Source organism: Homalodisca vitripennis, chromosome 3 (assembly GCF_021130785.1).
Source record: "Homalodisca vitripennis isolate AUS2020 chromosome 3, UT_GWSS_2.1, whole genome shotgun sequence".
In the NCBI taxonomy this organism is placed as follows: Eukaryota; Metazoa; Arthropoda; class Insecta; order Hemiptera; family Cicadellidae; genus Homalodisca; species Homalodisca vitripennis.
In genome coordinates, this window is record NC_060209.1 from 122,366,970 (window position 1) to 122,393,246 (window position 26,277).

The 26,277-nt window shown below is 36.3% G+C and overlaps 1 protein-coding gene across 1 annotated transcript in view; it reads left to right on the top strand.

The window, feature by feature from the left end:
* The first annotated feature begins 2,426 nt into the window (after positions 1–2,426).
* LOC124357468 (protein YIPF2) overlaps positions 2,427–26,277 on the top strand; it is a 29,753-nt gene continuing 5,902 nt past the window's right edge. The window contains exons 1-2 of the mRNA XM_046809296.1: positions 2,427–3,394; positions 7,732–7,867. Of these exons, the coding sequence (XP_046665252.1) occupies positions 2,807–3,394; positions 7,732–7,867 (724 nt within the window). The 5' untranslated portion in view covers positions 2,427–2,806. The remainder of the gene's footprint in view (positions 3,395–7,731; positions 7,868–26,277) is intronic.

Genomic DNA, 26,277 nt, shown 5'->3' on the forward strand with positions numbered 1-26,277 from the left:
TTAGCAAAATGTCATCAGTTAGATAAATAAAACAAGGCAAACATTCGTTCCAGTATATAAAAAGATGTCTTGTTTTGAAGAAGTTTTGTTAACTGTAGGTTATTGTAAATTTATATTTTACATCGCATGCTTGTTATATTATATTTTACATGTTAATATGCATTCAAAGTGCAACAATATTTTTAAGAGACATGCATTATTAAATATGAAACAAATTACATCACCGGTCAGAATTTTTTTAACTATATTTTGTGTGTATGCAAAAACTCTTCATATCACTTGTTTGTTCATATCCGCAGCTACAGCCTATAACTGTGTGGACATTCCTCTGACTGCTCTTCAGTTCTTGAGCTGCAGAAAACTGCACACTACGTCATAACTCGATCACTGACCACTGTTGTTTCAGCGTCTTGGGATTATGTCAGAATACAGTCTATTTATTTTTGATGGAAATTAGTATGTGAAGATTTGTCCTTTACAGTTTGAAATTCAGGATCATAAACACCCCCATGTCAATCACAGCGTAATGTCATCGTCACCACCTTCTCACGACAGTCGCACAAGGGACAGCTTCCCTGATGTGGCTATTAGGTTTTCGACTGGTTGCCAGCGTTCACATGTTGGATGATGTCTGATTCCAGAGAGTAGTTTATGACTAATAGAAGAATCGTCCCCTCTATTCAATAAAGACATCTTTCAAAGATTTTCAAGGCTGTCTGCCACCATGTAAATCATTCTAAATAGTATTTTATCTTACTTTATTTATTAATCTTTAAAATTAAAATATGTGTAAGGAATCGATACAAACAGCTGGAATCGACAAATAATAATGTATAATGTCTTCAGACATTCAATAAATTCTGGATTCATCCTGTAGGGAATTATGTATGAGAGCTCTATTGGGCATGCTAACACTGCTTGCAGGAAAAAATTTAATGTATCGAAAGTACTTCGCGAAGGGCTCAACAATTTCGAGACTGACTGAGTCGGTAGACTAGTTTGAAATTGAAAACTCTATACCCTATGTAATTTGTTCCAGAACACTTAAAATGACTGGATTTCGATTAATAGAAGATGCATTTAATCACAGAACCAGCCTTCCGATTCCTATAAACATGGAACTTACCGGTTTAAACTATGCATCTTGTTTAATAAACTTGTGTTTTACAACCGAGTTGCAATATAAAATGTTATACAGCCAAGAACCATGTTTTTCAAGTTACAGTCTTTCCAGTCAGAGTTCGTTAAACATAAAATAGGGTTGCGTCAGGCAACTTATACAACAGGCCAGTGAGTCTATGATTGCTGTAAACACCAGAAAACCTAGTGGGGTCAGTTGGACGTATATATATTAATCGAGGGATACAGAAAGAAAACTTCTTTGGGCCCTACGATGGACGATATTAAAAACAAGCTCCTTGGGTTTGTTATTCCGTTGGAGTTCCAACTGAAAGGGAAATTTAAAAGAAGAGTACTCAATTTAAACGTAAACTCTAAGTAGGACAACATTTTTTCCAGATCGATAAAAATGGTTTGGGAACCTTACTTGAACATCTCTCAATCATTGTAAATTTCTCGTTTCAGAACACTCAGTTCCCAGAGTCTTTGTTGTAAATCCCGTTTACGAATAAGTAAGTAGCCGCCTAGGTAACAATATCCATTGTGCAACTCTTCAAACTGATAGGATATTTTTGTAGAATTGACTTTTAACGTTTATTGTTAAACATAATAGTGTGTCCAAACATCAGTTTAGATTTCTTAAAAATAAATCAAGAACTGATCCGATGTATAATTTCGTGTCAAATATTGTCAGACAGTGAATACTGTGAGAAGGCTCTGGGTCTCTTTTTTGACATTTTAACAAAAACCTGTATTATATATGCAGTGTTGGCACTTCAATACAGTTTTTCTTACTTAACTCATCGCAATTAAAACGTCGACGGCAAAGTATGGATAACTCGGTATGCCCGACACCTTACAGGTCACCCACTATAAGGGCGTATTATTGTTAATTCAGTGTTTCAGAGATCACTATTTGTCAGGGAAATGGTTGTAATGATCTAAAGGTGTTGTAAACGAGTTTCGGTTGAAGTAACTTTTTTTAATTGCAGTAGTTTCCTCCAGATTACTGCGGTGGAAGCTGAGAAATTAAACACTACAAAGAATGAATAGTTGTCTTTCTTTGTCTAACCTATAAGTCACCAGTTAAAGCAAATTCTTCCCATATTATACAGATAGTAATTGGCTGGTCATACATTAAAATCTACTTAATATCGTTTTCGAAAAATTATTTGAAACATTGTAAATATCATTATTTGTAAAACGGACTTTTGAAATCTAAATGTTTAGCGAATTTATAATTGAGCCGAAAAAATTATTGTACATCCTTGTCGGGAATTAATTAAAACTGCAGCCGTGTTTAGCTGTATTTTGATTCCAACCCCATTTTGTTTTCGAGTGGTTAAAAGTTTAGTTGAATGGTGATGTCTGCTTTTGGCACTGAATAACACCTGTGACATTTTGTAGATCTAACACCGTGTTATCTGTCTGCTTGTGCAAACATTGTAAAACATCAGACAAGTAAAATACCAAAGTGATGAAGTTGTAGTTATAAACAGTGTTCTTTAGTTCATTTAATAGAAGTCATTACTTGTTTGTGATATATAATGTAATGGTTTATTTAAAAGTTCCAATTCGTTTGAATAAGGCATTTTAACATTGAATAAGTGAAAGGATACTGGTTATCTTTCAGTCTTATGTGGTTAATTTATTTGAAATATAACACACGTCGTTAGTATCACTCAAGATGATGCCATCACATAATAGAGGTGACAAATTAATAGAGATTGACTCGCCACCAGCGTCTTTTTCCACTCAGTTACATTTTCAAGACTTTCCAACAAATGATTTAAGTGGCGCAGCTAAATTGGAAGTGAAAAATTCTCATACTTTAACATTTAACCATCCGTCTCAAACACCTGGAGGATCTTCTGGACCAGATAGTACTCCAACTTACAATGACAATGCAGACAAACCAGTTTACTCTATTTGGAGTATTGAATACTATCAACAACTCTTTGATGTTGATACAGATCAAGTCATTGAAAGAATATTATGGGCAATGGTGCCTAAACCAGGTGTAAATTACCTTCAACAGTATATTCAATCCAAACCAGATCTTTATGGGCCATTTTGGATTTGTATCACTTTAATGTTTACAATTGCAATAAGTGGAAATTTAGCTGATTACCTTCAGACAGCTGCCAGTGGGACATATCATTGGAAGTATAACTTTCATGCCGTTACCTTGGCAGGAACAGCAATATTTGCTTATGCTTGGCTCCTCCCATCATGTCTATGGGGAATTTTAAAATACCAAGGAGCAGTTCATGAGGTAAGTTATTCAAACTTTTTTTGGGCTATGTCACTAACCTTCTTGTAGCAAAGTTCCAATGTAGGCTATTGGAAGGTGAAGGCCTTGTTGTGATGTGGACTATCCACTAATTAGTTATTAACAAATGACTGCATTATAATAAGTGACCACCAACATATTCGAATCAACTATCAACACTTGAATTGCCAAACTATTGATTAGAACGATTTAAATGCCGTCAGGCATGTTTACCCTATAAAGTAATAATTGTAAGTACTTCGCTACTCAAACTTAGTATAGATAAAGTCGTGTTATATTTTTATAATTTAAATTGTGTATATTTCTTTTACATTTAAAAATATTGCTTCATTATAATACAATCTTAAAAGTCTATAACATTCAGTTCGAGTTAAAGTTAAATCATGTGTATGGTATTTGAGTAATGGTTGCTAGAGACGGGAAATACTGTTGTTTGTGAATAACCTATTACAAAATAACTTGTTAAAGTATTACGTTTCAGTAACCTGTTACCGTGGTAACATAATCTGATCCAACGTGATCTGACAGATAGGTGGGGGAGACTTTAATAAGCGGCCTACACTCGTTATTCGGTTGCTTTTATTGGACAATTCAATATATTTTCCAACTTCGATATGTACAAATGGTACAAAATAAGTTTTAATAAAATACAGAAGCAAGAAGAATCTCGTACATTATAATTTATAAAACTCAAATTTAACACTAACGTAACAAAACCATCTATGGCCTAGACTTAAATATCAATAAAACCTTACAATATTAATAACTTGCCCAGCTAGTTATCAATGAGTAACCGCTTTTGTGAAATTGAGGAAAGAATTCTCCCCAGGAGCCAAACCCACATGTTGAAGCCACTTAAACAAATCTCGTCACTTGTTACAAATATCTCATATTTTCCTCATTCATTGCCATTTTCAAAGTTTCTAAATATTGGTTACTTCGTGCTGTTTATTGCCTACATTAAAATTACTATAACTAATAAGTTGAAATCATATGCTAAGTTAAATAAATCGTAATATCGAATTATTTCTTCGGATAAAAACATTGAACCATTCAATAAAATCAACCGGTTAACGAGTTGAGGCTGCTTATTAAAATCTACCTGAGATGTGGACGATCTGGGACATGATCTGAGGTCGAAAAAGTACTAACCAGAAATGCCCCTGACCATCAGTGCATGCTTCCCCTTACTTATGACAAACAACTTGTCCCTAAAGTTGAGTAAAACTAACAAATTTGGAATTTTTATCTCGCTTGGTTTTCCAGTTATGGCACTTTAGAGTTTTTACATTTTTCAATGTCTGCACTCTGGATAGCGTCAAACAAAACATGACAAAAAGGAAAATAATTTCTCATTACCTCATTTGACACTCAATCTTTATGAAATTTTCAGGGCAGGTTCCTTTAGAGTACTAAGGAATTTGAAAAAATTACCTCAACAGTCTTAAATTGAACCTAAAATATTATAAAGAATTAAATTTTTTATTTTTTGTTTAGTTTTAAAAACACCATCATGTTTAATGTTAAATTCAATATCTCAAAAAGAGAATGATATAATCAAGAAACCTTTTTTATTAAATTATCTGCATGGTATGGTCTTCAATATGTTTTTACAAGTGATGTGGAGTTCTCTCAATCCCAATTAATACCTATAGCTTTTAAATGAAAGGTTAGATATAACTAAATTTCAATATTTATTTGGGAAGTGTAGGTTTCTAATAAGGTTGTTAACATAAAACACAAATTTCAAGAACGTAAACATGAAAAAAAAACCCGTAAAACATGACAACAAGAACGTAAACATGACAACGCAAATGAACAAGAACATTAATTTTGTGTTTTATGTTCTATTTAACATGATTTACATCTAAATTAGTATTCTGAGCATGTTTTTGGCTCCAAAACACGGTTTTTTGTGTATTCTAGAAGTATAATGTCTATAACTTTCAAGTTAAAAGTGTATAATTTACCCAATATTTTGTAGAAGTATTGTATTATTCATTTTTTCATGTTAAATGGCACTGTTATAAGAGTTGAATGAGGTTGGCGATTTAAAATTAAAAGAATATAAGAAATGAATTGATTTAGAAGACAAAAAGAAGTATAAAATCATGAATTTGGAGAAAAATAAACATAGATTCGGGCTTACAATCATAGCAGAATTGGAAGATTTTAAAGTACATTTACCTAAGAGATTTGTAAGCGTTTTAGATGAAAAAAGTTTAAAAAATTGAATAAAAATGATAAATTAAACTTGATTGTTACTGGAAAGAAGACTGTTAAAGATAAAGAATGTGTTACAATTGACTTTGTAGAATAAAGATTTTTCATTAAAACAGCTTAAGAAATTAGAAGCCAAAACATGAACAGTAACACAGCTGTACATTCAGTTATTTTTCATTAGCGATTTACTGTTTGATTTCTCAGATTAATTTATGGTACATTGAACAGGATTTTATGTTGAATTACGGTTTGCCTCCAAAAGTGCACTAGACTCGGCAAATAAATATCTACTTATATATAAATTAAATTTTGTATAAATGGGATTAGCTGAATTAATTTCAATAAACATTGAATCACAATAAGGATCACCCGGATCTCTCACATTTTTTGTGATTTTTTGTTTATTGAAATTAAATTCAGCTATTGCCATTTATACAAATTTAATTAATATAAAAGTAGTTTGACAGGAATTTGGTCTTCCGATCACATGTTAGTTTGGTTATTTAAATGCATATGTGACAGATACATCCAAATACAAAATAATTGAATCGTAAAAAGTAAAGGCTTTGTGGTGTAATGGTAGCACATTCACCCGGCGAGTGATAGATCTGGGTTCAAGTTCCTGCGGAGGAAAGTACTTTATGTGATTAAATGTTTATTGAAAGAATGTATATATGTTGTTTTAATTTTTTTGAGTGCCAAGAGCTGATGAGATCGTCCCGCTGGTATGTCTGAGAAAAGCTGTAAACCAATGAGATTGGCCTGCCGATATTTCCAAAAAGTGCGAAAGGTCAACTAGATCGGCTTTTCGAATATTTATTGCTCTGTTACTAAATGTTGACATAGGGCATTGTAGGGTAGTTATTTAGGCGAATCAATCAAAAAATAATTGGGTTGCAATTTACTTTAGCCACGTCAGCTATAACGATCTTAAACCATGTTTTCAATTTCAATTTCTTAATATAGTATGTTTTCATTCCCAGAAAGAATTTTTAGGTGATCGTGATCCATAATTGCAGAGTAACTTATATTTTTGAAATTTCTTTATTAAATTTTATTTTTATTAAGCATTAAATTTTATTATTTAAATTATTGTATTTGCTGGTTGGCCTCGAGGTATGCCACTTTTCTAATGTCAGATTATGATAAGGAATTTTTAATAGGGCGGAAAGGGACACTCACGTGATCTATCTAAGCTTGAATTTAGGTATTATCTTGAGGATGTTATTTCCTTTTTTGCCAGCAGTGCAGGGTGGCGCCATGGTGCCACCATAGCCCGCGCTGATGGTCAGGGATGTTTCCATTATAATTTCTGCTATTATTTAGGCTTTCCTCCCTTTTATATCTGTTGTAATAACATCCTCTACATTTATTTTCTAATTTTAAGTTGAAATTTTGATAAATAGTGTGAAGTAGCTAAATTAAAAAATTACCAAAAGTTGATTACCTAACTTGATTTTATTTTTTTACTCCATTTGAACCAGAAAACCTTGATGGTCTCAAAACACCGGCCATGGATAAATTTTAACCTTAAGTGATATTTGAGAGGCTCAGAGAACCAGTATCAAATAAATACTGCTTTAGATAGGAATATCAAGGTAGGGGATATTGTTGTAGCATTCAATAGGAGAAACGCAACAATCTTTTCCCCTGTAAATGTTACTAATTCTCTGGTTAGTGTCATTGTAGATATTATTAATTGGAGTTTGGGACCTGAGAGGTAAAGATAGCACTGTAGATGTTTATGATACACAGGAAATTTTGGGAGGGTACGTAGTGTTTGGGTCTTTAGTGATAAAAGTTTTTATCTGTTTAAAATCAGGCCAAACAAACTAGCAAAATCTTCTTGTAAGTAAGTGGCTTTAGATTTAATGCTTTTTCATTTTAACATAAATAACTGGCGGTTACAACTTTTATTACCATAAAAGATATGATTATATCAAATATATAGCAAAATTGTTAGGCCATTACAATAGCTTACTGATTTATTTACATTATTAAATATTAGTTGTAGCAGAACATTTTGGCAAAAAATATAAATTTTATGATCAGTAAAAAGTACCATGTATTGATTGGGTGTCTGTATTGTTGTACAGGGAGCCATCACACTGTTGGAGCTGTTGTGTGTCTATGGCTACTCCTTAGCCATCTATGTGCCAGTTTCCATCTTGTGGGTCATCCACATTGGTTGGCTACAGTGGCTGCTAGTTATTGCTGGAGCAGCTATGTCAGGTTAGTATATGTGCTCTATTGGTACTGGCTTATTTGTTTTTCAGTTAAAGTAGTATAACTCTTAATATAAATCGTTAATCAGTGCTGCTAAAATCATCATATCAAGAATACTATGATATAAGTTCATTACATCTTGTAGTTAAAACCTTTTCAGTTCCATGCAAAAATATCTCTATTACAACCTTTTTCACAATATATATATATATATATATATATATATATATATATATATATATATATATTGTAGGCCCATTTCGTAAAATTCCAGATGTAAAACAGAGAACTTTGCAGTACTAGGTTTATAAATCAAGTTACTCTAATAGTAACTTAACATATTCAGTGTCAAACTGTTATTTTGCTACATACAGTATTTTTATATAATAAATTAAAAAAATTTTACGGTAGGAATTGATGATATTATATACAACAGGACAACAAAAACAGAATAAGGTAACAAATTTAAAAAAAAAAATCAGAGAGTCAACAGAACTGACACCTAAATTAGACTATGCAGTCAGCATCATTACAGGACAGATAATCACATGTAACAGGCAATGCCTTTGCCAGAATTTGACTGCATTTTACTGAGTCTAATAAAATCTTTATTTATTAAATGATTATTTCTAATATTATGAGTATCCAAACTTCTTATAACATAATTACTTAAATTAGTCTTAATATTAAGTACACATAAATAAATATATAAATAAGTTAATAACAGTAGGTATAGACCCTTTTAAACCTTTTATTATGATCAATTATCAGTTTTTCTTTTTCTTTATTTATTTATTAACTCGTTCTTTGCCCTTGCTTAACTAGCTATTGATATAAATAAATAGACGTTTGATTTACAATTATTATTGTTATTTGTCACATGTATGATACAGGGTGTCGTGAATTGTACTGCCATGGGCACATAAAAAAAATTATATCCAACATAGAAAAGGTCTTGGTGCATGTTAGGTCTGAATTTATACAAAAAAATAGGCTTGAATTGTGAAAGATTTGGAATCATAAATTGAGTAGATCTTACTTGAGTTCAAGTCCAGTTTTACTTTGTGTGTTCCATTGACACTTATTCATCTTCCAATCATCCTTGTCGGTTTAGTGTAGATTTAATACTGGCAATGGTAATCCTTGAAGATGTGAGAGTTCTGGTTGCCATCCAGTATTCGAGTGTGTGTGGTCACTATCTAGTAAATGTCTATTCTATTCTTTTACAAAAATCGAGATTCACCAATTTAACACAAATAATAAAATGTATGACTGTATTTAATTACTCAAATGCTGATTAACTTTGTGTTTTAATACATTTCTTGACGAAAAAAGGTTCATGGTCTCATATTAAGTCATGATTCAAAAGAATAAATTCCATTATTGTAAAGTCACCATCTGATCTAAATTCACTTTATAACTCAAGGTGTTGTAAACTTACTTTGCATAACAATCTCCTTGTTTTTGATATTTAGATTTAATGTAATTTGTGGTATTTGGTCTAAAGAAATTATTAATTTTGTCTGATGATTCAATTTTACAATAGTTTATGTATTTCCATCTTATATGTATGACAATTTGTTTTATGTTAATGTTAACTCTAAAATAGGTTGCTAGTTTACCTTAGTTTGAAAATTGATTGACTTATATATGTTTATTGTAAGTTATCAAAATTGTATGGGTGTATTTTCTACTTCTTGTACAGATTCCTCTGTGTGTGTGTGTGTGTGCACGCGCGCGCGCGTGTGCGTGCATGCGTGTATGGTTTAAACTCCTTTAGTTATTTATTAATCTTTTATAAACTCTTCTAAGGTACCCTTTTGTAATTTTGAAATATTAGTAAGTGCCTTAATAAGAACTGAACTATTTTCATAGTGTAGAAAGTTTAAGATAATCTCAGGTGTATTATTTCCTACTGATGCGACTTCATCCTTGATTTCGATACGACTTAAAGTATCAGGTACTATGTTTTGCCATCCTTCACAAAATTTTATAGAATAATTATATTCCTGCAAAGTGAGAATCCATCTAGTTAGACGAGGGTTTAACAATTGACATGTTTTTAAAAACGTAAGTGCTTTGTGATCCGTGATTATATTAACATGGTTACCAAGTATTATATGTCTTACCTTCTGCATGCAATGAAGAATTGCAAAACACTCCAATTCTGTTGTAAAATAGTTTAATTCACTCTTCTTAAGTGTCCGAGATATAAATACTAACGCTGCCTTACTTCCATCATCGCGTATTTGATACAAATAACTGCCAATAGCCTTAATAGAACTGTCAGTCTGAAGAAAGAATTCCTTCTTGTAGTCAGGATGTGATAATATTTCTGTCTCTAAAAATAATGATTTTACCTTTTCAAAACACTTCTGCTCCTCTTCAGTCCATATGAATTTTGTAGTATTACACGTTAATCTCATAAATGGTTGTACATTTTCAGAAAATCTATCTACGAATTTATTGTACTGTAACAATTAATCATACCTATGAGACCTTTCAATTGCTTGTAATTCTTTGGTGCTGGAAACTTCTTGATCACCTCCATTCTTCTCTCATCTACCTCTAATCCTCTAGTTGTCAGCATGTATCCTAAGAATGGTACTTTATCTTTGCAAAAATTACATTTTTCTAAATTAATTGTCATATTTGCCTTTTGTAATTTACTAAATAAGATTTCTAAATGATATAAATGTTCCTCAAAAGAGTCTGAGAAAATACAAGCATCATCAATGTAGAACATGGAGAATTCTTCAACGTTATTTCCTAATACTTTATCTAATCCTCTAAGTAACGCAGTTGAAGATATGGATAATCCAAGTGGAACTCTTGTAAATTGATAATTTTACCTCTATGTTGGAATGCTGTGTACTCTCTTGATGTTTTTTCCAATCCTATCTGCCAAAATGATGCTGTGAGGTCTAATGTTGTAAAATATTTACATTTCCTACCTTTACTTAGTAGTTCATTGATGCTCCTGTTCATTTCGTAGTCATTTATGATTCACTTATTAATATCTCTAGCATCTAACATAATCTTATCTCACCTGTCTTCTTTGGTACTATGACAAGTGGATTTATAAATGGACTCATACTCCTCTCTATAATACCATCAGCTAACATTTTATCTATCTCTCTACTTACTTGGTTTTGATAAGATGCAGGTACAGGATATGGCATGACTTTATACGGTTCATCATTCTTAACTCTAATAGTATATTCATAATTCTTACATAATCCCGGTTTCTTTGAAAAAATGGCTTTATACTTCATTATCAAATTACATAACTGTTCACTTTCATTAGGAGATAATAAGTTTATTTCATATAACATTTTACTAATGTCACTGTAACTATTTATCTGTCCATTGTTGAAATCATTAATTTCTATATTATCATCTAGTTCACACTGTTCATATTCATTCATGATGCTACATGTCATACCTTGAATCAAAATATTATTTAATTTACACCTTCTATTCTGTGTTCGTGTATTTACCTTACTATTTTTATCTTCTTCTGGAATATAATTAATTGTCATACTATTATTATTTACATCAATAACTGCTCGTAATTTATTCAAAATGTCAATTCCTAATATAACTTTTTTGACAAGAGATGGTACTAACACATATTAGTTGCTAAAATGTATACCTTCCATTTCTTGGGCTACTAAAATAATATTTCTTAGTTTTTTAGATTTTTGTCCAGTGGCTGTAGTAATATTTAAACTAGACATCGGGAATATTTCATATTTTAACTTGTGTTTATTATCATGGAACCATTTCTCATTAATACAACTTAACATGGCCCTATTGTCCACTAATGCTTCTAATTGGATATTTCCAAATTTAATACTTACTTCAGGACATTTAAATTCTTGTAGATTATGTTCTTATTTGGGATTTTTTTTGATTGATAACCATTTACTGTCACAATATATGTTCAATGTTTTAGAATTATTTAACTGATTTGTTTCATTGATATTTGGGTTATTATTTCCGAGGCTTAAGTTTTCCGCTCAGAATGCTGTACTACATATTTCTGTCTGATGTTGTATTTTTAATGAACTTTTTATGTTACAGTCCTTAGCGTGAGTTAGTTTTATGGAAAATTTGTATTTATGTTCGGCGATGTCTCTCGTCGAACTCTATTACTGTCTTCTAAACTACGTGACCTCCACCGTTCTTTATCATGTTCGTCTTTAAATTGGATAACGCGACAATTTTGTTCCTGTTCTTTTTGGTAGGATATTCTTTATCTTGTGGTCTTTTTAAATATCCGGGATTCTTGTTTACAAATAATTATCACACCAGTTTTTCTGATTTTGATAACCACCGTTTGAATTTCGATTAGACATCCTATCATTGTTTTCTGTTGTCTGACTTTTAAAATTATGATTTTCAAACTAGTTGTTATTGTGTGGCCGATAGTCTTGATTTATGTCAAAATTTCTTTTGTTATAGCGATTGCCATTGTTGTGTTCTAATTCACGATTTAGTTTAAATTTTGAGTGTCTCTCATCAATATCTTCGCGATCAAGTAGCTTCTCGAAATCTTTGATAGTGACTACATTTTGTACCCGTCTCGCATCTTGAATATTATTATCAAAGTGCTCACAAAGTATAATGACAATATCTTCTTCGTCTAATTTTGGGGTTATACTCTGCTTCAAAAGAACTCGATCAATAAAATATTCTGATCTACTCAAGTTTCCACCGGGTCTATATTTTTCATTGTTCATACACCTCTGAATACCATTCTGTATATCACGATTCCACAATTTCTCCAACAACTCATATTCTAAATCCTAAATATTATTAACATCAACTTTTATTACTTGCCACCAACGACTTGCATTCCCCTCCATCGCATAATCTACTATTTCTTTAAAACTTATACAGGGTGAATTTCTTTTTCTATCTTGTAATCTCCTAACGTAGTTTCCCAACTTCGTAATAAATTCTTTTGGATTTTTGTGTCGACCATTGAATTTAGGTATTGAATAGTGTTGGTAGGGTCTAATAAGTTTTTTAAAGATACCTAATGTTAAAAGTCACTTGTTTTATAAAAAATCACCATACTATTTTATTTTGTGTTTTATATAAAGAGAAGCCTTTTTGGTTTATTTTTAATCTAACATCTTTTCAAAAATTGTTTTATTATGTGTTTCTAGATATTTTAACAATAGCATATTTATTAATGTATTGGTTCTGGAGGCTAAAGTATTAGAGAACTTCAAATGTTTTTCGATAAATAGTATTGGAATCTTCGCTTAACATCAATGCTAAATAAGTGCTATAGGACAAGTAATTTTGCTAAAACGTCTGAAGAGCTTGTAGCATTTTTGCTAAGAAAATTTTCATCTCAGCTTAAACTTTCAGCATATGCTATGTTGTCCTCCATGAAAGTGGTTAACATATCTACATTAGAGCCAGAGCTGAAGAAATTAGTATTATTAGCAAACATTATTACATTGGCATTTACATAATTTGGCAAATCATTTATTAAAATTAAAAACAGCAAGGGACCCAGGACCGATCTCTGTGGAACCCTATATCTAACAAAATGTAAAGTCAAAAAACAACCACCAATACATACTTTTTGCTCCTGATCTGTCAGGTACGATTTAAAAAGACCTAATTCAGTACCAATTATACTATAGCGAGTTAATTTAGAGAGCAGTAAATTTCTAGGGTCACAGTCGAAGGCTTTTGTCAGATAAAAAAGAGTAGCCAATGTGGTGGCCTTGGCTTCAAAATTATTTACTACCGAATTTACCAAGACCTCAGCTGCATCCACAGTGTTTGCTCAAAAACCGAACTGAAAATATAACAGAAGATTAAAAGATTTAAAGTAATTGCTCACGGATTTTCAACATTTTTCCAAAATTGTAGAAAAAATGGGCAGCACAGAGATTGGCCTGTATGATTCTTCTTGTATACATACAGGCATGACCTTTACTATCTTTAACTTTTTAGGAAATATTTCATATGACAAACTCTGATTTACACACTATGCAATTGTTATATATGTAGATAAATTAATTTGTTTTAAAAGATCATTTGAAATACAAAAAACATCTGTACTACTTGACATTTTCATTTTTTTTGACAACACATAACACATCCTCACAAGATACTGGAATTCAGATGAAATTTGCGACTATACTTGGAGCTGTAGCCAGAAGTTCGTGACCAGAAACAGCATTTGAAGTGATGCCCTCTCTTACCTCTTCAACAGAGTTGATAAAATGTTCTTAAAATTCTTCCAGTGTTATACCAGGCCGATCTCAGTAATCAATAATGTTCTCTCAGCAGCGATGATAGACCATACAGTTTTATATCTATTACAGGTAATTTTTATGAAATCTCCATTTGCTTTGCCTTCTTAAGCTCACATCTGTATTGGTTACAAAGAAGAATTTAGGTTTTCTAAGCTGCTCAGACTTTGTATTTTTGAATATGGTGTAAAAACCCATAAAACAGTCATTAAGCTTTTAAAAATCATGAGTGAACCAATTCAACTTAAAACTTTTAAATTAAAATTTTGATTTATGAACCACTAGTTTTAATAGGGCAGCAAATATTAAATAAGTCTAAAATCTTATACAGAAATACATCGACCATAGTAGTATTGGGTTCAGATTTAGTTTGAAGCAGATCTGGTCAGACCAATAAAAATAATGAACCAATCAATTACTCAATGTTATTTTGGGATAAGTGATTGGTTTCAACTGCCTTAGTACCACATTCCTTGACTAAGTGTCTGAATGAGAATATAATTTCAGTTCAATACTTATATCATATGTTATATGTTCAGTACATATCACCTATGTTAGATTGATATAAGTAATCTTTCATGCTTACTTCTTTGTAGTTGTATCCAAACAGGACACAAAAATTCAGGAACGCCTTGTGGCAACCTTAAACTTTCTCTAACCATGTGACTTTGTACCCAATATTGGCTTCATCTTATTTGCTACTCCAGGCTTGACCTCCAATGATTTATATAGAAAACGTCTAGACCTTTTTGATCAACAGATCATCATGAACCTTTCATCGTTATTCATCAGACTAATATTGTCCTCACCTTTAGTCGGAATCTCAGCACTAGCCATTGAACTAGACTCAAGATTCCTACTATTTTTGACCACCTTAGAGGGTGTAATGAAATCACTTTTACCTGGTCAGCAGTATTGTGACAATTTTCCTGTTACTAAAAGAGTTAACAGTATTTCTTTTGACTAAATTTGGTTCGGCACCACTAAGCTTATCTTTCTTGCCACCTATAAATTTCACACTCTTGGACTTCACCAACACTTTTTTAAGAACAATTTTCCCATGTTCACTTAAAGTCTCTACAGAGTCTGAAGACTACTGCTTTAAGTAGATCGTTAAGTATATCGTATTTGAAATTATTAATTTTCATTGGTTTTGTGTTGAGCCAAATCATCTTTCACTTTCACATACTGCTGAAAGAGTGAGTCCATTCTTTCACACGAACTAACATTATTTTTACTATGATTTTTGAGTTGATCCATAATTATGTTGTTTTTACGAAGATTGTCTTGTGCCATATTATAGTAAAACCGTATATAAAACACTAAGGAATCACTAATTCTAACTTACATAATTATTTAATATAATATGTAAGTAATATTTAGCAATATTATTATTCTGCTAAAAAATAATTATTTTTAGCAGAAATAAAAAAAATTATGGCCAATAAAAGTAATAAATCAGCTGAAATCACTGGTACTGATCAAGATGAAGAACACTAAAAAGCAAAACAACCATTTTTTCACAGGTGAAGTTAGCTACAATAATCATAGAGTCAAAGTTGTACAAACTGCTGATATATATAAAAAAAATTACTGAAAGTTATAACATCAGAAATTTGTGGTAACAACAGATCATCATCGTGGCACTACTTTTTTGGCGGTGAGAGGTCATCAAAGGGGGTTGAGTGCAGAGTTTGTCATTCTGGATCTAGTATTTAAATCACAATAGTCATCAATTTGTTAGGGAAAAAATAAAAACCTTAAACTTAAATATTTTTGAAATGGTATATTTATTTCAGTGGTAACATATTTATCACTCTAAACATGACTAATTTATCTCCTCTGTAGAGATAGCTGTGAAGGTAATTGAAGTGTTATGTCACAGTTATGTGAACTTGAACAATAAGGACAAAAATGTGCTAGGGATTTTGACACATATATATATAATTTTGTTAGTACTTAATAGTACGTCTATTATATGCCTTTTAAAGTCAATGTACGGTACGTATTTTGACTTGTATGTTTCATTATGTTTTACTAGTTAGTTTATATTATAAAACTGTTTAATGAAATTAATAATTTGGCGCAATTAAATGTAAGTTTACTTTTATAGATGTTATAAACATTATATGTGATTCAGATGAAGCCATCAAACATTTAGAAAATAACTTTATTTAAAAAAATTATAATATCATAATCAAGTATTAAAAAACAATATAAATTGTAATCAGGTGATCAATATTTTAATACTTAAAACTTAACCTGTTAACCCTTTGCACGCCAAGTAATTACGTATATGTTTTGCCCTAGCGCCAAATTACTGAATATTTAATTTTTTGAAATCTGTAAAGCCATTTTTTTATTTGTTTAAGTAATTGATTTAAAGAATAAAAAACCATAAAATGCTTTTATGGGCATTTTTTAAAATGAAATATAGATATTTTTCTATTTTAAGGACCAGTAGGTATGAAATTAACAAAAACGTTATTTTGATAAAACTGTATAATTTTTACAAACCTATACCGGTACATGAAGTAGATATGATATGTGATAAGTAAATAAATACACATTTTGGAAAACTGTTTTCTGTTTTTTTTTTACGAATAATCGTCCAAAGTATGAAACCCCAAGAACGAAATCGTCTGGATCGTCTGCGTTAGCCATAATTATGGCAATATATTCACAAGTTACGTCAAAATAATAAATAATAGTTATTACTATAGTAATAATTTTAATAGTTCACAAGCACTAAACGTAATATAAACTAATAAAACTGTAAAAACATAAACTGTCAGTGAGCAGGAACACTAGACATAGAACTTCACGAAATGGCGGCGCTTCACGAAATGGCGGCGAGTATAATCGCTTTGGGCGTTTCGAGAAGTACGGGAAACAAACATGAATTGAAAGAAACAGCTGTTACCGATCGATACACCTCAAACGTTCAGTTGGCACATTAGCTAATGCACTAGGCAGCAAAAGTGACTTTCTCTGCCATCTAGTGGCAATATCGACAACTATTAAACTATCTAATGTTGTAAAATGTAGTTTGCGATATAACTCGCTATGGGCGCTGTACGGACTTTTATGCATGCGAAATAACTCGCTTATGGCTTGCAAAGGGTTAATACTAACCCTGCTATTTTGACAAAGAAGCTCAAAGACCAAAATCAGACTTTCTTAAAGCACTACTAAATTATGAAATTACAGGAGACATTAAAAAAAGAGGGCATGGTGGAAAAAAAGAAAATTTATGATAGGAAACTGAGCCGGGGCTCAGTTTGGACAATTTATTTTTGTCTTTTATTTTGCCCACCTCGGCCACTCTTGTCAGTCGGTGGGGGAGTCACTCCGTCAGAGTATTGATTTTCTGCCTGGTTGAGGTCAGCTGGTTGACCTTGACTGGTTTACCGACCAGCTGTTCACCGGCACCGGCACTGGCTCTGGCTACTGTTCGGAGCGGTCAGACACGTTCGGAGAAGCTTACTGTGTTCTGGCTGTTCTCTGTTCTTCCCGTTTCTCCATGGCTGGCTATAATTCACCGACTTTCGGCAGGGTCCCCGTGAGTGTCGTCAGCGGGACTGGTGCGGCGAGTCTGCCCAATGAAACCACTGAAACCAAAACTGAATGCCCCGCGCCCTGCCAGTGCTCCTGTACCGGCATCCAACCGGAGTGCATGTGCTCATATTCATTTCATCTGGAACAAGGTTGGATCCAAAATGTTTTTTTACTTTTCTAATACTGAACTTGCGAGGATTGGGGGTGCAGCGAGCGCTGCCAGATATTAGATCTGGAGGAGGGCCAGTGTTAAGAGTCAGTGTGTATTTAGTTTAGTTACATGAAACTGAAGGGGGAGGATTTCATCTTTAATTCGGATTCGTGGAGGCAACTAAGCCCCCGCCTCCTTCGAAAATCGGCTTTAAATATTTTTTTTATTTTTTTTGGCTACAAACCTGAAAACCAAATTACTTTTTAAAAATAGTGGGCCTAGAAATTTCTACAACCTTTTCCCTCCCCTCATTTAGTCATAACACTTACCTGTTAAAGATAATTTTTCCTACATGCCGTACCTGATATATGTTATTTATAGACCAAATTTCTATTTATTGTGTTATTAATATTATATTATTTATTTATTATGTTTATTGTTATTATTGGAATTTATTTTATTGTTGTTATTTAGTTTTTAAGTTACGCGGTTGCACCCGTGGTGCTGCAGTTAACTGTATATTGTTAATTTTGCATGGAAATGTTTGCCACCTACTAATTATATCCAGTACTCGAAATCTTGTCTCGCTTTTTGTCTCTTCCCACTAGTGGCATGTGATTGTTTTTTTTTTATTTGCTCCGAGTTTGGGAGGGGCGCGCTTCCGAGACCTCCTGTCTTTTTCGCTAACTCGAACAAAATGGTAGCAGAGCGTGGTTTCGTGTTTTTTACCCTCTGCGGGCCCGGGGTTTTGTTTTGCCACTGGTGGTGAGAGGGATGAGTTGAAGTTAGTTTGTGGGCTTCCTGCGCCTGTGCCGTCTCGCTGAGCTTTTTTTTTTTGCCGATCGACAGGAAGCGTGTGAACTTGTTTATTTATTTTCTGATTATTGTTACTTGTGTGTTTTTGTTATATCTTGTCTTCGTTGTTTTTCTTTCTGGTTTTATTCTGGTACGGCGTAGTGTTTTGTTGCGGTATTTTGGTTTCGCTGCCGTTGTTTTCGTGGACGGCAGGAATTCTGGGGACCCTGCTGAGAGTGGTTTGTCTCACTAAGTTATTCTCTTGTCGCCTTACTAATTTTGCTTTGTCAGTCGTTGACTTCGAGTCAGTGTGTTTTCTGTTAGTTTTTGTTACTCTTTGTTATCATTGCCTGTCTCTCTGGTGCCTGAAATACTTGTTGAAGGAGGATCTCCATTTTGAGTTGTTTGGCTCGTGGGCTTACTCCGGGTTCCGACTTGCGAGTCCATGCGGAAGCAACTGCGGAATAATATGGACCTGGACACTACCTGGCCTAGGGATTTGGCGTTTCCAGAAGGCAGAGGCCTATTTTGGAGGCTAAGTTGGAGACTTTTGAAAATAGTCAGGAGGACTGGTTGGAGTCGCCGCCCACTGGCCGAGAGAGGGCTAGGTATTTGTCCCGGCTTACCCATCTACATATGAGGCTGTCGCTACTTAGATCCAAGCTTACCAGTTCTGGTGATAGGGAGTGGTTGGAGGAACGCATCACCCTTGGTGGACGGCCTGCTGACTGTACTCGAGAGGGACGAGGGGGCAAAGGCTCCTGAAAAAACTGTGTCTGCGGTTTGACTCTGCTGCGGCTGTTAAGGGTGAAGGCCAGATCCCTGGATCAGTCGTTGCGGAGGTGTCTGGTGTGGGACGGGGCCCGGGGGCCTGTGACCCAAATGCCTGCTGGATCTGGGAGGACTGGGGACTGTGATGATGGGATCCTTTGTTCAGTATCACAAGCTTCCAAACCCACTTACCCCGTTGCTGCAGCGACTACCTACGGTGGATGGTCTAGATACTGAAGCCTTGCTGCGGTTTCTTTCTGAGATCCTGCGACTGCAATGACTTGCCTGGGTCTTCAGGGAGCGAGCTTCCTGCATGTCATCTCTCCGTTTTGTAGGCCACCTTTGGTGTGACTGTCTGGTTCGAGTTCTCCAGAGGGGTGGTACCCTGGATGATTTTCATAGGGAGGGCATTGGATTTCTTTGTTCCTGTCAGTTGAGGGAACGTCTCCGTGTGGAGAAATTCTTTAGGCCTCAGGGCAACGGAGAGAGTTTGGCAAAGTTTGTGGCCGAGGTGAGGGACACTGATAGGGTGTTAAGGCTCAATATCCCGAAAGTACTGTGGTCACCACCATTCTTGAGGGTCTCAATCCTGAAGAGAGGTCCCGTCTGGTTTTTGCTGGTCGCCCTTACCACCTTTTCTGAAAACTGGACCGTCTGTGCATTGCTTCGCGCAGCGTGCAGTTTGCTGACCGGCAGAGGGCGGAGAGGAACAATCAATCGTTCCATCCAGCCCTCCAGGGCTGTCACGGGCCCGTTACAGAATCCCGTGGATGGGCCACACCACTCAGGTGGGCTTCGTCTACCCATCTGCTATGCCTGTGGTGAACAAGGTCATACTCGTCGGGAGTGTCCTAGGAGATATCGCACTGGTCCAAAAAAACTAGATCAAAAGGGGGGTTTTATCTGAAGTTCCCCCGAGGTCTAAGAAAAAAATTTCAAAAAAATAGTACCTTGCGAAAAATTTGAATTAATAGTTTGGACACTACGAGCCTAGCAGAAAAGGGAAACCTACGGCTTAGGACAGCATCTTCGGTGTGCCCTTATATCAATATCTTAGTGGGAGACTCAGTGCATAAGGCCCTAGTTGATTTCCGGGTCAGCCTGTAGCCTCATCTCTTCCGTCTTTTTGAAGCCATTTCAAGTTTAGGTTTGGTGAAGCACACCGAGGAGGTCTTCTTTTAACTTGCTGGACTGCTTCTAATTCCCCTCTTCCAATTTCGAAGAAGGCTTCAATCAAGTTTAAGGTTTGAATGTTTTTCATGGGTGTGGAGCTTCCTTGTGGCCCAGGACCTGAGTATGGATTGTATTTTGGGGGCGGATTTTATTCAAAAGACTGGTTTGGTGCTGGATCTTCAGGCGGGCCAGTCTTATTTCAAATTAAATCGGCGAGTGTCAGTCCCCTTTTTCCGATAATTTCAAATCGACACCGCAGGTTGGTGAGGTGGAGTGTGAGGAAGGTTCTGCCCCTGAGGACCCTTTTCGGTCCACTTGGATGAGGAGCAAGCTGGGGTTCTCCGTGAGCTTTGCTCAAGATTTCCGGAGGTCCTCACACCCAAGCTCGGTTCTACCCATCTTATTGAATATGAAAATTCGTCCTGACTGACACTCAGCCAGTACGCTCCCACCCATACAAGTTGGCTCCTCCAAAGATGGAGGTTATGCGTGGTATCATCAAGGATCTCTTGGATCAAGGAGTTATTGAGCCCTCAAACTCATCGTATGCCAGTCCAGCGTTCTTGGTTCCAAAGCCTAATGGAAAAACATCGTATGGGTGGTTGACCTAAGAAAACTTAATGCCAAAATTGAAATAGACTCAGTGCCTCTCCCCGATCTCCATTCTGCCTTTTGATTGGTTCGGTAAGGCCAAATTTTTCACTATATTTGATTTGAACCAAGCCTATCATCATCAGATTCCGTTGAAGAAGGAATCACGTCCTCTGACGGCTTCTGTGTTCCGTGGAATTTTTGTATCAGTACCGATCTGTGCCTATGGGGCTAGCTGTGGGGGCCCAAACGTTAACTAGGTTGCCTTGACTCCATCTTCCACGATGTGAAGTTCAGGTATGTCTTTAATTATCTTGATGACCTTCTGGTCTACAGTGAGTCTTTCACGGAACACGTTAAACATCTTGAGGAGGTCTTGGTTAGGTTGGGTAGGGCTGGCCTTACAGTCAATCCGGAGAAGGTGTCTTACGCCAAGTCTGAAATATCGTTATCTCGGTCACCTCGTGTCGTCTAGGGGTGTATCTATAGACCCTGCCAGGACCCAAGGCAATTCGGGATTTTCCTCCCTCCGAAGGATGCCAAGGGTGTTGCCAGATTCATCGGCATGGTTAATTTCTACCGTAGGTTTATTCCTGACTTTGCCGAGGTGGCCGCCCCTCTGAACACCTTAAGAAGGAAAGACGCAAAGTTTCGTTTGGGGTGAAGATCAAGAACGTGCTTTTCAACTGCTTAGGGAGGCCATTATCCAACCTCCTGTGCTGCGAATAACCGGACTTTAGTAGGCCCTTCATCTTGCAGACTGACTCCTCATCCTGTGCTGTAGGAGCTGTGCTTTCTCAAGAATTCGACGGTGCTCGGCAACCTATAGCTTTTGCAACTAGGACTTTGACCCTTCAGGAAAAGAAATCTTCTATTTATGAGCTGGAGTGGTTTGGCGGTCGTTTTCGGCATTGGATAAGTTTCGGAGGTTCCTAGAGCATTCCGAATTTCTGCTGGAAACTGACAATCATCAGGCTCTTTCCTGGCTATTGGCCACCATCCTCGACAACTCGGGAAGATTGGTCGCTGGGTTTGTCAAAAAATTGCGGCCTTTAAATTCAGGGTGCAGCACATTCGCGGTACCCAAAACGTCGTCGCCAATGCTCTTTTCTAGAATGTATCATCTACCCAGCGATCCTGTTGATTCTCAAGCACCGTTGTGTGGGACGGTGATGTTGGATTTCCCCGCTGCCTTTGAGAGTTTTGGCTCTCACCAACTTCAAGACCCCGAGTTGTCAAACATCATTAGTGAGCTCCAGGAGGGAGAGAGCCCACTCTCCTTACTTCTTGTCAAGGGTGTCCTCTGCTGTCGTGCCCGACGCGGAGGTGGTCCCAAGATTGTTCTGCCGAGTTGCCCTCATACCGATGGTCTTTTCCTATTTTCATGTTTCTCCCGTGGGCGGTCATTTAGGGATTCACAAGACCATCGCTAAAATCAGAGATAAGTTTATCTGGAAGAGTATGGACAGAGACATTGCTGGTAGAGTACGAGCTTGTCATCTTTGCTCGGTCAGTAAACCAGCACAAAATACCAAATTAGGACTTCTTTCCTCCGAGGGTGGCGGGAGCGGCCTCTTGAAAAGGTGTTCATTGACTATGTGGGACCCTTTCCCCGTAGCAAGTCAGGGAAACACCTCCCTGCTTGTCGCTGTGGATGCTTTCTCTAAGTTTTGCTGGTTGATTCCTCTTAGGAGTGGCCACGGCGTCGCTCACCGTCAAGGCACTCAAGTCCCGCCTTCTACAGAATTTTGGAGTGCCCGCCACCCTTCGTCTCAGACAACGGCAACACAATTCGTGTCGAGGGAGTTTTCATCGCTTCTGTTTTGGGCATGGAATCAAACATGTTACGACATCTCCTTACTACCCCCAGCCTTCTCATGCTGAGCGGTTCAATCGCAATCTCAGAGCCGCCCTCATCGCTATCACGCTGAGAAACAAACTACCTGGGATGAAAACCTTGAGCTGGCTTCAGTTAGCCTTCAATTCTGCTCTTCACGAAAGTCATGATTCCACGCCTTTCCAGGTCATGTTTTAGTTCGTCCTCCTTCTGATCCCTTGTCTAATCTCTGGAGTCTGGATAGTCTTCTACCAGTGCCTGGTACTACTTCCCAATGTGAGTGACACTTGGGAGGGCAGTCAGGGTTAAGCTCCTGCAGTCTAGGGAAAGGGTGAGGAGAAAATTCAATAAGGGACGTATTGCTAACCCCTTCCAGGTGGGGGATCTTGTCCTTTTGTAAGGCCCATCCGGTCAGTTCGGCGGCACGTGGATAAACGGGCAGCCAAACTTTGCTATCGGTGGACAGGTCCTCCACCGGATTCTTCGTTTCTCTCCCCAGTTACTGCTGAGTTGGTTGATCCGTATCGGGGAGGTTGTGGCGGAAGGGCCCACGTTTCTCATCTGAAGGCCTTCCGTGGTGATACCTCTGGTCATGCTCTGGATACTGGTGCGGCTGCGGGGGTGTCCGGGGACTGATCACGCCCTGGGTTTTCCCTGTGGTGTCGTTTTACTCTCTTTCCTTATTTTTCTTCTTTCTCCAAGAGAGGCGCCTCTCAAAATTTCAGGAGGAATCGTGTTTTTGTCTGCCTCCTGCTCAGGACTTCGTTTCCTGTTAGGGTTCTCGACTTCCCGTTTCCTGTGCCAGAGCTTGTTGGTTCTTCTTTTCAGTGGGGAGAGGTTTTGTTTGGGGTTGCACCTATTTAGTGGGGGAGGTTGAGCCGGGGCTCAGTTTTGGACAATTTTATTTTTGTTCTTTTATTTGCCCACCTCGGCCACTCTTGTCAGTCGGTGGGGGAGTCACTCCGTCAGAGTATTGATTTTCTGCCTGGTTAAGGTCAGCTGGTTGACCTTGACTGGTTTAACCGACCAGCTGTTCACCGGCACCGGCACTGGCTCTGGCTACTGTTCGGAGCGGTCAGACACGTTCGGAGCGGTCAGACACGTTCGGAGTAAGAAGCTTACTGTGTTCTGGCTGTTCTCTGTTCTTCCCGTTTCTCCATGGCTGGCTAATTCACCGACTTTCGGCAGGGTCCCCGTGAGTGTCGTCAGCGGGACTGGTGCGGCGAGTCTGCCCAATGAAAACCACTGAAACCAAAACTGAATGCCCCGCGCCCTGCCAGTGCTCCTGTACCGGCATCCAACCGGAGTGCATGTGCTCATATTCATTTCATCTGGAACAAGGTTGGATCCAAAATGTTTTTTTACTTTTCTAATACTGAACTTGCGAGGATTGGGGTGCAGCGAGCGCTGCCAGATATTAGATCTGGAGGAAGGGGCCAGTGTTAAGAGTAGTGTGTATTTAGTTTAGTTACATGAACTGAAGGGGAGGATTTCATCTTTAATTCGGATTCGTGGAGGCAACTAAGCCCCGCCTCCTTCGAAAAAACGGCTTTAAATATTTTTTTTATTTTTTTGGCTACAAACCTGAAACCAAATTACTTTTTAAAAATAGTGGGCCTAGAAATTCTACAACCTTTTTCCTCCCCTCAGTTCATAAACACTTACCTGTTTTAAAGATAATTTTTCCTACATGCCGTACCTGATATATGTTATTTATAGACCAAATTTCTATTTATTGTGTTATTAATATTATATTATTTATTTATTATGTTATTGTTATTATTGGAATTTATTTTATTGTTGTTATTTAGTTTTTTAAGTTACGCGGTGCACCGTGGTGCTGCAGTTAACTGTATATTGTATTTTGCATGGAAAAATGTTTGCCACCTACTAATTATATCCAGTACTCGAAATCTTGTCTCGCTTTTTGTCTCTTCCCACTAGTGGCATGTGATTGTTTTTTTTTATTTGCTCCGAGTTTGGGAGGGGCGCGCTTCCGAGACCTCCTGTCTTTTTCGCTAACTCGGAACAAAACTTAGGACATTAAAACAAAACCCCAACTCAAACTTTACTGCAACAGCTGACAACAAGACTGCAGCCCTATGGAGTCTTATAAACAATACAAAGAGAGGACAAAAACAGACCACAGACTCACAACTGCTCATTAATATTGACGACCGGGAGTGTGATTGCCCGCAGAAAATAGCAGACCATTTTAACACTTTCTTTACACAGGTGGCTGAGTTGACACTGCAAAAGAATAGACAGTTTCTGGATAATCATGCCACCGATGAAACTGCCTGTAGAAACAAAAATAATTGCCAAGAGTTCTTAATATTAACACCGACAAACAGTAAAGAAGTGGGGACAGTTATAAATTCTCTAAAGTTTAAACGGTCAAGTGGAGTAGATGAGTATTCCTCTAAAAATGTAAAATATTGTGCAAATGAACTTATACCACCTCTAGTAAACATAATAAACAAATCTCTCAGCACAGGCCATTTCCCCACAACACTAAAATTAACAAAAGTGTACCCAAAACATAATAAAGGATCCACAAGTGATGTGCAAAATTATAGTTCAATCTCCCTGGTCTCAATCTTCTCAAAGATATAAAGATATCAAAAAAAATGTCCTCCTTAGACTTATGACACACTTGAAAAAACTAAATTTAATTAATAAAAGTCAACATGGGTTCTTTAAAGGAAGATCTACCCCTTCTGCTATTATTAACTTAACTGAAATATTATTGAACAGATAGACAAGGGACAATACATCTCCGCACTTCTTCTTGACTATAGCAAAGCGTTTGACTGCCTAGGACATAACCTCATCTCAAATAAACTAAAATCACTTGGCATCATAGGCACAGCAAATAAGTGGTTTGCAAGCTATCTCTCGGGGCGAAGCCATATAGTTGAGGTCCAGACTACTAAATTTAAAAGTTTTAAATCAAACTTAAGATCCATGTTGTATTTTTATATTCCTAAACAAGTATATATGAGCAAAGTTTGATGATTCAAGTTATTGACATTAGATCTAATAATCAAAGGTAAACAATTATCCTTTTTTTAATATTATCAGACAATAATGTCTTACATTTGTGAAATATAATATAACCAGTTGCGTACAATTTAAATTTATCTTCAGTATCTCTCTCTTTTCCTCTCTTAACCCTTTGAGTGCCACGCGATGTGGCGGAGGTCTTGCAGCCAGTGCCAGTCATTTGTGACAGGCCATTCCCCTCAGTGCCAAG